Source organism: Microtus pennsylvanicus, chromosome 11 (assembly GCF_037038515.1).
Source record: "Microtus pennsylvanicus isolate mMicPen1 chromosome 11, mMicPen1.hap1, whole genome shotgun sequence".
Taxonomy (NCBI): Eukaryota; Metazoa; Chordata; class Mammalia; order Rodentia; family Cricetidae; genus Microtus; species Microtus pennsylvanicus.
In genome coordinates, this window is record NC_134589.1 from 93,254,976 (window position 1) to 93,267,418 (window position 12,443).

The following is a 12,443-nucleotide window of genomic DNA, read 5'->3' on the forward strand; positions in this document are numbered from 1 at the left end:
GCCATAAAATAAAGTGTTTTTAAAATTCTTTTTAAAAAAACATTTTCATTTCTTTTTATTTTATTATCTATATAGTGTTCTGCCTGCATGTGTGCCCGTGGGCCAGAAGAGGGCACCAGGTCTCATTATAGATGATTGTAACCTGAGTCATCAATCACTCCAGCCCTTTAAATCTGTAAAAAAAAAAAAAAAAAAAAAAAAGGAAAGGAAGAAAGAGAAAGAAAGAAATACTGGGGCTAGAGAGACGGTTCAATGTGCGTGATGCAATCCCAGCACTCAGGAGGCAAAGGCAGGAGGATCTCTGAGTTCAAGATCTATAGAGCAAGTTCTAGGACAGCCAGGGCTACACAGAGAAACCCTGTCTCAAAAACCAAAACAAAACAAAACAAAAATATGTATTATGTTCTTGCAGAGGACCCAACTTTGGTTCCTAGCACCCATGTTAGGCACCTTACAACTATCTGTAACTCTAGCTCCAGGGGATCCGATGCCTCTGACCTCTGTAGGCACCTGCGCTCACATAACAAACCCTTACCCAGACACACGATTCAAAATAATAACTGTTGGGGCTGGAGAGATGGCTCAGTGGTTAAGCGCACTGGCTGTTCTTACCAGAGGACTGGAGTTTTTACCCATATGACAGGTCACTATTTGTAACCTCTGTTCCAAAGGAACCCACTGCCCTCTTCTGGCTTCTATGGGCACTACACTGATGAGGGGTAAACACACGTGCAAGCAAAATAACCATACATATAAAATAAATACATATTTGTAAAAGAACAATAAAAATAAATCTTCTTAAAAAAGAAAAGAGATCGGGTGGTGGTGGCATACACCTTTAATCCCAGCACTCAGGAGGCAGAGGCAGGTAGATCTCTTTGAGTTTAAGGCCAGCCTAGTCTACAAAGAGAGTTCCAGGACACTCAGAGCTGTTATATAGAAACCCTGTCTTGAAAAACAAGAAAAAAAAAAGTACAAATACAAAAATACCCAAAATACCAAGTATGGTAGTTCACACCTTTAATCCCAGCAATCAAGAGGCAGAAGCAGGTGGAATTCTGTATCTGTAAGTTCAAGATTAGCTTAGTCTACATAGAATGTCAATCAGGGCAACATAGTGAGACTCTGTGTCAAGAGAGAAAGAGTGGAGACAGATATAAAGGGGTGGGGGTGTCAGGAAAGATGGCTCAAGAGTGCTTCTTGCTCTTCCCAAGGACCTGAGTTGAGCACCTCGCTTCTACATCAGGTGGCTCACAGCTACATGCAACTCCAGCTCCAGGTCTCCAATCTCCTATTCTGTCTTCAGTGGGCACCCATATATATACGTGTGCATGTAGCCTGTCTCTCATATACGCATATATACACAAGAACTATTAAATAAATCTTGAGAAGCAGGGCGGTGGTGGCACACGCCTTTAATCCCAGCACTCAGGAGGCAGAGGCAGCGGATCTCTGTGAGTTCGAGGCCAGCCTGGTCTACAAGAGCTAGTTCCAGGACAGGCTCCAAAGCTACAGAGAAACCCTGTCTCGAAAAGAAAAAAAAAAAAAACCAGAAGAGAAATTAAAAATCTTGAGAAAGAGAGAGAGTAAGAAATAGAAATTCACCAATCTCATTCCCTGCCTAAAGCTCTAGAGGCTTCCCACAACCCAGGGGACAGACCTTTTGTGTAGACAGACTGCTGCCCCCCTAGAACAAGCTCTTGTTTCCCCTTTCCATCTTCTCAGATGACTTCTAGAACAAACTCTTCCCAGCTCTGGCCTTCTGCTTATGGCCATTGTAAAACTGAGTCCTCGTCTGTAAGCTAGTTTCTCAGGACAAACACTAAGCCCTCCAGGAAAGAGAAGCCCTTAACAATCACTGAGGACAGGGCCATCTGTATGGCTAGCAGACTGCTGCCTACAGGGTCTCTGCTAGAGAAATGAATGACTCTCCAGAGGCCCAAGGCCTGCTGCCTCATTTGGAGATCATGACTGCGTGGGCTCTAGACACCCAGTATACAGATGACAAGAGACCTACAGTCCCCAGGTCTTTCAGGAATAGGAAGCCAGTCCATCCTGTGGACACAGAAATTGGGATGAGGATTCTTCCCGATTCCTCAGTAGCTGGTCTCTGCTGATCACGCCAGATAAAGACAGCAGGGCTCACAGGAGGGAAGGAAGTTGAAATCTCACATTACATTCCCTAAGTCGGCGCATGCCTCCACTGACCGCCTGAGGACAGCCTGGCTGCATCCCACCCTGTGAGCAAAGCTAGGTGCTGCCCAGGCGTCTGAGATCAGGTCTCAGAAAGAGTTCCCAGCAGCACCAGCTGCTGTCACCACAAGGTCCTCCATGTGCTGAAACTGTGCAGTCCTCATCCTAGGTAGGGCTTTTTACCCACCAGCACTGGACACAGAACTTACCTGAGAGGCCTTGGTTCTTGCTCTGGGGTCAAAGATCCGTAGCTGCTTGTCCTAAAAAAGAATGGACATATACTGGAAAGTAAACATAGGAAGTAACAGAGAAAGATACCCAACATTTGTCTACATGGACACACACATCCCTCCCCGACATGTATGCATATTGGCAAACTCTCTAGTGAAAATTAGCCTTTAGTTTCCTTTTTTTTTTTTTTTTGAGACAGGGTTTCTCTGTGTAACAGTTCTGGCTGTCCTGGAACTCTCTCTGGAGACCAGGCTGGCCTCGAACTCCCAGAGATCCGCCTGCCTCTGCCTCTTGAGTGCTGGGATTAAAGGCATGCGCTACCACCGCCCAACAGGAAATTTCTTTATTATCTGCTATATTTTTCCTATAAAACATTTCTAAAATAGTCTGTGAAATAAAAATAAAACTTGGGGCTGGACAGATAGTTTAGCAGTTAAGAGCACTGGCTGCTCTCCCAGAAGACTCAAATTCAATTCCCAGCACACAAATGGCAGTTCACAACTGTCTGTAACTCCGGTTCCAGAGAACCTAACACCTTCACACCAAATGCACGTAAAATAAAGTTAAATAAATATTAAAAATAAATAAATAAAAATAAAACTGCCTAGAAGGGTGACTCGTGCTTATGACCCCAGCATTCAGAAACAGAGGCGGGGATGGAGAGATGGCTCAGCAGTTAAGAGCACTGATGTTCTTTTAGAGGACCCACATTCAATTCCCAGCATCCACATATTAGCTTATAACTGTCTGAAACTCCAGTTCCAAGGACCCAAGGGCACCAGGCACCTACATGGTACACAGCTACATATACAGACAAAACACCGTATACAAACAAACGAAAAGAAAAACTTAATGCTTGCTCTGTGCATAGCCTGAGTCTGGGCGCTTCCTATGAAACAATGCACAGCCAAGCCCCGGTGAGGAGGGAGCTCACAGCTAAGGCTGCAGTCTCTAACAGGAGGGAGCTCACAGCTAAGGCTGCAGTCTCTAACAGGAGGGAGCTCACAGCTAAGGCTGCAGTCTCTAACAGGAGGGAGCTCACAGCTAAGGCTGCAGTCTCTAACAGGAGGGAGCTCACAGCTAAGGCTGCAGTCTCTAACAGGAGGGAGCTCACAGCTAAGGCTGCAGTCTCCAACAGGAAAACCTGGAAGAAACCTGAGTTGTCAAAAGACAAGCAAAGACAAGGTGGAAAATCCCAAGCAAGATGCCGAGACAGGAGCTTGGTGGTGTGTGGTGTGAAGGGGAAGTACAGAGAATGAAGCAGACGGAGGGAGTGGAGGGCAATGGGCAAAAACAGAGCGGCCCAGAGTTCTTCTGGAAAACTTTCCCAGCTTTACTTTGTACCAGGCACAGTCCAGGGCTCAGATCCTGAGCAGAACTGCCCACCACAGTTAGGGCTCCTAGGGCCACGTGACATAAGATCAGACACAGGCAGAGTAGGAGTAAACACAACAATGTCTGGAGGTGGTACACCTTTAATCCCAGCACTTGGGAGGCAGAGGCGGTGGATCTCTGTGAGTTCCAGGACAGCCAGGGATACACAGAGAAACCCTGTATCAAAAAACAAAACAAAACAAAATAACAGCAACAAAAAGGAACAGGGAAAAAGAGAGAAGCAAGAGACCCACAGGACAGGAGAGCTGGAGAGTCATCCACGATGAAAGGCTAGAGAACTCACTTCTCACTCTGCAGGGCTAGAGCTGCTGAGGAAAGCTGGAGGCCTCCATTCAAAATGCTAATCTTACCACTGACCAGCTAGTGGCCGAGCAAGACTGAGTCCAATGACAAGGTGATAGAGGTGTCTCCCACGGGGAGGGCACTGAGGTTGGAGGTGCAACATTGTTCTCGGTATGTAACAAGCTCCACAGAGGAGACTGAGCAGTTAGTTGAAGGCTGGGTGCAAATCAGGTTCAGAGTGGGTTAGCCTTGAGACTGTTCTAGGCCAGGCCAAGGGGCCTAACTAGGCTGCAGGGAGCTCATAGCAGGCCAAGCCCACCATCTGTGATGCCCGTTCGCCCTCTAGTGGCCTCTGGTTTCTTTTCTCAGTCATTAGAGGTCAGGGTTAGTTTGGGTGCTCTGAGAGGCAGAGCTGCCCTACTCTGGCAGAAGGCAGGACAGAGAAACTAGGCACCTCTGATAGAAGCGGCGTGCTATATAGGCCCAGTCAGGCAGCACAAGCAGCAACTGCACAAAGCTAGAGCCTGTTCCACAAACTCTGGCAAAGAGGGGCTCCGACTCTCTTACGCGTGACCTTGCCTACCACTCCAACAACACTCTCCATGGGCATCTCCAGCTAGCCTGTGGTCATAAGGCCTTTTGCTCCCAGTACTGTATTAGTAGGGCTAGTAGTACCACCTGAGATCTTAAGACACCTTTCCAGCAAAGAAAGGCAGAAGTGGTCATGTATTCTGCAGGAGCTCTAGCCACAAGCAAGGTACCCACTGGTCCTTAGCATGTGCAGACAGGTACCGGCTTGGAAGAGATGGTGCATCTCCACAGGGGCACACCTAGGTCTGGAAAGGAGGGAAAGGGGCGGGGTCCCTTTACAAGCTCCTAAGTTTATTGTGCCACCCACTTGGGAAACACGTACTTCTTGTCCTGGCTGCTTTGGGCACTGGATCTAGAGGGGAAATGTCTCCCCAAGGGGAACTAGCATGAATCCCCTGGGCTTGGCCTTCTCCTCCTAACTGCCTTACGAGATAGCACCAGGCCAGGCAGTGTCCACACTGAGTCAGCCACAGTGCCACCCCTTACTGGGCTATTATTCTTTGTCTTTCCTGGCCAAGTCTGGTGGCAAAAGGGGGTTCAGAGCAGGGAAAAGAAGGGGCTGGATCATCACATCAGTGAGGGAAGGGCACGAGGTTTCTCAAAGGAAGGAGAGGCTGGCCTCGACTCGGGTGATGTGTTGTCAGGGCTGGTTTCCTGACTGGGTACCCATTCTCTAGAATGAAGGCCAAGTTTATGTTCTGGGAAGTGTCTCCCATCCTCTAGTGCCAAACCCGAACAGAAACCTACCAGAGGGTCTTGGGGTCATAGTTTCAATCTCCAGAGCTCAAGACAGCACCTGGAACCCACTGAGTAAGGAACAGTACCAGAAAGGATACTTGGTAAGATTTAGAGGTGTGCCTTCCAAAAGATGGCAAACCGAAGGTGAGAACACAGAAAATAAGGACTCTTCAAGTGTATAGGTCCACGGGCCTGGGAGTACTCGGGGCTTAAAGCCTTCATTGGTCCCCATTCCTGGATTCTCTACTCCCCTCTCTGGCTCCATTACCCCCATTCCTTTTGCTATTTTCTGAGATAGGATTTTATATAATTCAGACTGGCCTCAAACTCACAACATGGTCGGTCCAGGCTGGCTTTTTACTCCTCATCTCCTGGCCCCTCTACCTTCTTACTGTTAGGACTGTAGTCATGTAATCTTATTCCAGGTTGCCGTTTTTCCTAAGTCTCTTCAGGCCCTGATACCATCAAAATGTCCCATATCCCAGTGCCACAACTCCCAGTTTCCTATACCCTGGTGAATCCTCCAGCTCAGATCCCAGGCCCCACTCCCCTTACCTTCCCTTTGCAGGCTAACGACTCTTCCCTTCCGAGAGTACCCCCGACGCTGGGCACATCCTCTGCTCTGTTCTGCTCAGGATTCCACGAGGTCCCTCCAAGCACCCCAGCTCAATACACCTCCTACCATGGTAGCAGTACTGTCTAGACCATTCACACAAGGTACTCTCCAACTCACCTCAGTGTGGGGCTCCCCTTGTATCTAAGATCCAAACTCACAGTCCTCACCTTTCATATCCAATCCACCACCAAACGCTCTATGGCCTCTATCTCTACCACCCGGAACAAGTACAGTCCTCTTACTCATTCCCTGGTGGCAGCCCCCAAACTAAGTCCAGACACTGCCCACACGGAAGCCACAGTAGTGTGTCCAATGCCAACTCTGCTCATCCACAGGTCACCGCCCACCCTGCTGTCTATAACTTTCCTGCCTGCCCACTGCCACTGCAACAACACCTGCACTTCCTCCTGAAGGCTTAGTGCTGTCTCCAGATGACCCACAGACATTTGTTCACTCACATTCCCGCCCTGCCCCAGGAATGAACTCTTCAAACTTTTCAAACTCAGCCACTGGCCAAGGTCAAATTCCTATTACCAATCGGATTAGTTCAAAACACCAAACATCTCTTTCAGAGATAAGAACTTCCTGACCACACCAGCCCCGTGCTAAGTTTTCAGGCTGCTTGCTCCCTGCTTACCTTGCATGCTGTGCCTACAAGGGCTCCATCCCGGCTCCAAACAGCACTCTGCACCAGGTCCTTGTGGGCCTCCAGCTCTGCAGGGAAACAGCCAAGGTCAGGCACCAGGTGATGAGGGACCAAGGAAGTAGAGGAGAGTAGGCCTGTTCTGGGGCGACTCGGGAGCAGAGTCAGCAGCCTGGAGGGGCAGGGCAGCAGCTCCATCCACACATGCTACAGATGCATCTAGAGGCTTCCTTCTTTAAGCCTGTCCGCATTGGGATATACCTCTATTTAACAATCTTCTGAGATTCCTGCTTCTCAGCCTGGCTCTCGCCTTCCACGCTCGCTTCTGTTCTCTCTAACACACACACCCACTATGTCACCCCAGCCTCTGCTCGTCTATGTCCCACCTCCTTCTGCAATTTGGGGGTTTGGAATACAAGACATGCCTACTGGAAACAGAGAGTGATATTGTAAGACTTTAAGACAATCCTGAAGCCATTTTTGACAATTCTGAATCCTCTCAGCCTCTGTGCTTCCCCTCCTCCCCTGGGAACCAAGGACCTAACAGCTACACTCGCACGTACTCAGTTCCTGAACAATCACCCATATACGTATGCTTTGGTTCGGTCCCCTGGGAAACGGGGTCAAAATGACCTCTTACCTCATCTGATCTGGCAACAGCTCTCCAGTCAATTATTGGTAATAGCCCTTTCGAATAAGCCAATCAAAATAGTCAAAGAACAACCTCCCTTGCTTCTGTGGCCCCTTTAAAAGAAGACTGTACCAGCTATTCGAGGTCCCTCAGCTTCCCGAAGGCTGGGGAACCCTGTCATGACAGAATTAATAAAATCCTCATGCTTTTGCATTGGCTGTGGTGTGTGAGGTGGTCTCTGGGGGCGACTCCTCCTCAGTGTTTGGACGCCAGAGTCCAACAATATATCTATTACAAAGCTTTAACATGGCTGGGCGGTGGTGGTGCATGCCTTTAATACCAGCACTCGGGAGGCAGAGGCAGGCGGATCTCTGTGAGATCGAGACCAGCCTGGTCTACAAGAGCTAGTTCCAGGACAGGCTCCAAAACCACAGAGAAACCCTGTCTTGAAAAACCAAAAATTAAAAAAAAAAAAAAGCTTTAAGATGTATACTATCTGCCTATCATACTATGGTACTTTTTTTTTTTTTTTTTTAGGTTTCTGGTGTGGAACCCAGAGCCTTAGGAATGCAACGCAAGCACGCATCCTTGATACATTTCCCCCCATACTACTAAAAACACCAACAGAGAAGTCAAGGGCTGTCCAGATGGGGGCTGCCAGAGAAGGGCAGCCACTCCGGAGTGGCCGTACCTGTCAGGGGCTGCTGCTTGGCTACATCCCAGACCTTCACAGCCCTGCCAGCTGTGCTCACCAGAACACCATCTGACGTGGGATGGAACTGCAGTGCTTCTACTGCAAGCTCCTCAGGACCCAGCACCACTCCAGGCGCAGAGGGGAGGGTGTCTCCGGCGCTTGGCAGCCGCCAGAGTTTTATCTGAAAGAAAGACCAAGTTTGTGGTCCAGATGCTAGGAGCCTCACTGCTACATACAGTCAGGCCTGCCCAGAGCAATCCTGGTCTCAGCAAGCAAGGTCCTCTGCTGAGACAAGGCCAATCCATTAGAGGTCAAGGCATCTTACCTACTAGGGCTTGAGAGCCACACATCCCATCATGGACGGGAGGGAGCCCAACTCAGGGAGACTAGGGTATGATCAGAGACCAACAAGGGTGCCTTGTGAGTGTTGCAGTCAAGCCTTGGAAGGACAGATTATAACAGCAGCTCTGAGTAGGTACTTGGGGCCAGGAAGGGCAAGCATAGAGGTCAGGGCTCGGAGATCCCAGGGTATCGAGGGTGGGTCATAAGCAGCTCTTCTAACCAACCCCACTCACCATCCTGTCGGCAGAAGCTGAAGCCAGGAGGAAGTCATCAAATGGAGAGAAGTCCAGATCAGTGACCAGATCTGTATGGAGGAGCAATCAGATCTGCTGAATGTCCCTTTCAGACCCAGTGAGCTCCTTTCGGAGTTTCAGCGGTGACACCTTTGCCCACATTAAGAAGCCACGCTCCCTCTGGACACTAGAGACACATATAGGTCTCTTCCTACAACACATATCCTGGTGAGTCCTTGGGCTGCTGTTTCTGTAGTCCTTCTGGAACACAGCTCCACCATGCATTGGCATGCGTGTGGTCTGTGTTGCTAAGCACACACTCTACTACCATGAAGCACATGCTACCCAGAGTTAAGAAGCTGGAACAGAAACTGTGTAGTCTCTGCATCCTAAAATACACACTGCCTTGAACTTTGTAGAAAATGTCTCATGGCCCTTCTCTGCACATTAACACAGAATCACATGGTTTAGTTTAGAGTCTTTCTGACCAGTTTCTGTTTTTTTAATTTTAACTGCTGAATCACCTCTCCAGCCCCTCTTTCTTGTGGTTTTGAGATTGATTTTTGATGTAACATATAACAAATCTGTTTTCCCAGCTTTTTTTCCTGCCTGCATGTTCCCTGCAGGCCGGAAGAGGGCACCAGATCTCATTACAGATGGTTGTGAGCCACCATGTGGTTGCTGGGAATTGAACTCAGGACCTCTGTTAGAACAGCCAGTGTTCTTACCCTCTGAGCCATCTCTCCAGCTCCCCCTTTTTATTCTTAAGATAGTCTTATGTAGCCCAGGGTCACCTCAGACTTGATATATTGTATATATATATTGTAGGAAATAATCTTTAACTTCTGATTTTCCTGTCTTTTTTCTCAAATGCTCGGATTAAAAGGATGTGCCACCATGTTTATTTTTATATACATTTTTTACATACATATATTTACATACATAATGAATTTTTAATTAATTTACTTTAGTTAGTGTATGTGTATATATATGTAGGCATGCACATGTCATGGCAGCATGAAAAGATCGGAGGACCACTCTATTGAAGAAGTTCACTACTGTCTTTGTGAGATCCATCGACCAAACTTATACCATCAGGCCTGCATAAAAGTGCCTCTACATAGGTGGGTGGTGGTGCACGCCTTTAATCCCAGCACTCAGGAGGCAGAGGCAGGTGGATCTCTGTGAGTTCGAGGCCAGCATGGTCTACATAGCAAGTTTCAGGACAGGCTCCAAAACTACAGGGAAACCCTATTTCAAAAACAAAAAACAGAAACAAACCCCTGAAGCTCAGAACCAGAATCAGGATCTAGACATGCCAGCTCTTATCTTTGTCTCTTGGTGTTTTTTACCTATGAGGGAGCTACCCCAGGTTCTGGAAAATAGTAAGCCCCCTCTCAACAGCATACTCTACATAAAAGCTGCAATAGTCATCTGTGGGCAAACCGGTAGCTTTGGTGCAGTGGTAACTTTAGAGTCTTTCTCTGCAGAGCCCTCCCTAAGCTGGACCTCACAGCACAGATCTTTCCTCTCTATCTTTGTTTTGTTTTTCAAGACAGAGTTTCTCTGAACAACAGCCCTAGCTGTCATGGAACTAGCTCTGTAGACCAGGCTGGCCTCAAACTCACAGAGATCCGCCTGCCTCTGCCTCCTGAGTGCTGGGATTAAAGGTGTGCGCCACCACTGTAGCATAGATCTTTAAGTCTGTAATTCTAGCTATTTGGGAAGTTGGGACAACCCCATGAGAGGCTGTCTCAAAAATAAAGCTAGAAAAATATAAAAAGATGCCGGGCAGTGGTGGCACATGCCTTTAGTCTCAGCACTTGAGAGGCAGAGGCAAATGAGTTCAAGGCCAGCTTCATCACAGAGCAAGTGCAAGGGTAGCCAAGATTACAAAGATAAACTCTGTCTCAAAAAACAAAACAAGAACACACACACACACACAACGCATATACACATATGTATATAAAATACACAGACACACACATATATAAGATTAAGGAGGTACATGGGAAAAAAGTCTGCACTAGAGATACTAAGTGCTATTCTGGCCAATGACGAAAGACCCTGAGTACATTAGACTCTGACCATTGCCCTGCCTTTGAAGGTTGTCTTCCAGCCTTTCATCTTGGAGTATGCTTGCCTGGGTCACCTAGCAGCCAGAGGAGCAGAGCAATGGGGGCACCTAGAACAGCCTGAGATGTAGGTAATAGGGCCGGCCATGGGACCTGCCGCTGTCCCAATGGAGAAAAGGCAGCATGCCCAGGTTCTGAAGCAGATGCTGGAACTAGCCCTCAGCCCACTCCCTTGTAGCTGTGTTCTTCTGGGCAGGTTTCTTACCCTTCGGGGTTTGGTATCCTCAATTTCTAGTTGGGAAGTGACTGCAGTACTAACTGCTGGGTTGTCATGGGAATTCAGGGAGGTCTATGCGTGCAAGGACTCACCCTGTGACTCAGTTTCATTACCATATTTCCTCCTTTGTTAGATGCCAGCCGCCTGCTCTACTGCCTGATCCTGCTGGCTAGAAATCCAGACCAAAGTCATTGTAAGGGGCCGCCTGTCCATACCCACCCACTTTCCTTGTCTCTCCTGGCTGGAAGGAAAGCAGGATTCTCACCCACATCAAGGCAAGCAGTAGGGACAGCAGTGGTGCCTCTGGCATTGCTGATGCTGGCTCGCTGTCCCATCTGCAGTGTCCTCCATGTTTCCTCTTCACCCCAAAGTACCAACCTTGTTTTCCCTTTTAGCTCTGGTTCATCCTACACCACCGTATTCCCCTCCCTAGTATAAAACTGAGATCCACTTCAGCGTGGGGTGAATCCTGGGAGCCTTCCACAATTGGAGGTGCAGCCAGATATGCTACTTTAGGAGGAACTGGGCTGGGTGACTGTGGTTTCCAAGGGTTTCCTGCCTGCTTTCCTGCCAACCTTGGGTGGCTCTGACCATGAGAATTGGAGAGTAAAATGATGGTTGCCTTGGACTGCTGTGCTAAGGATTTTACTAACCACAAGAAGATCTAGATAATCAGAAGTGTTCGGAAACAGGATGCTCGTACATATAACTATCTTTATAACTGGCAGCTAATGCCGGGTAGAGTGGCGCACACGCACACCTTTAATCCCAGCACTCAGGAGACAAAGGCAGGAAGATTTCTTTGAGTTCAAGGCCAGCCTGGTCTACAGAGTGAGTTCTAGAACAGGTTCCAAAGCTACATAGAGAAACCCTGTCTCAAAGCAATATCACTGGTCTACAAGAGCTAGTTCCAGGACAGGCTCCAAAACCACAGAGAAACCCTGTCTCGAAAAACCAAAAAAAAAAAAGCAATACCAATAACAAAAAACTGGCAGCTAACAACCATTTTTACCTCTGATTCCAGAAGATCCAATAGCAAAGGCACTGCATGAACGTGGCAAACACATGCATGCAAAACAGCCACACACATTAAAACAAAAACTTAACCAAAAACAACCACACATATTAAAATAGAAACAAAACAAAAAAACTTAACAAAAATCAACTATTCACTTTAAAAAAAAAACACTCTATATGGTATCCAAATGACATCTTGAAACTTTTTCAAAGTTTGGATTAGTGGGCTGGAGAGATGGCTCAGTAGTCAAGAGCACTGGCCTTAACTACTTTCAGAGGACCCAGGTTCAATTTCCAGTATCCATATGGTGCTATGTATGAGGCATCTGTAACTTCAATTTCAAGAAATCTGACAACTTCTGGCTTCCTCAGGCACCAGACATGTATGTGATGCACATACATGCAGGCAAAAACATCCATATGCATAAAAAATTGTACAAAATTTAGATTGGGTTAGATGTGGGTAGCGCACACCTTTAACCCCA

General features: G+C 47.7%; 1 protein-coding gene across 1 annotated transcript in view; it reads right to left on the bottom strand.

Moving 5' to 3' along the window:
• Coro7 (coronin 7) overlaps positions 1 to 12,443 on the bottom strand; it is a 53,751-nt gene that overhangs the window by 35,565 nt on the left and 5,743 nt on the right. The window contains exons 4-7 of the mRNA XM_075941868.1: positions 8,590 to 8,660; positions 8,012 to 8,195; positions 6,684 to 6,760; positions 2,403 to 2,453 (exon numbers count right to left, since the gene is read on the bottom strand). Of these exons, the coding sequence (XP_075797983.1) occupies positions 2,403 to 2,453; positions 6,684 to 6,760; positions 8,012 to 8,195; positions 8,590 to 8,660 (383 nt within the window). The remainder of the gene's footprint in view (positions 1 to 2,402; positions 2,454 to 6,683; positions 6,761 to 8,011; positions 8,196 to 8,589; positions 8,661 to 12,443) is intronic.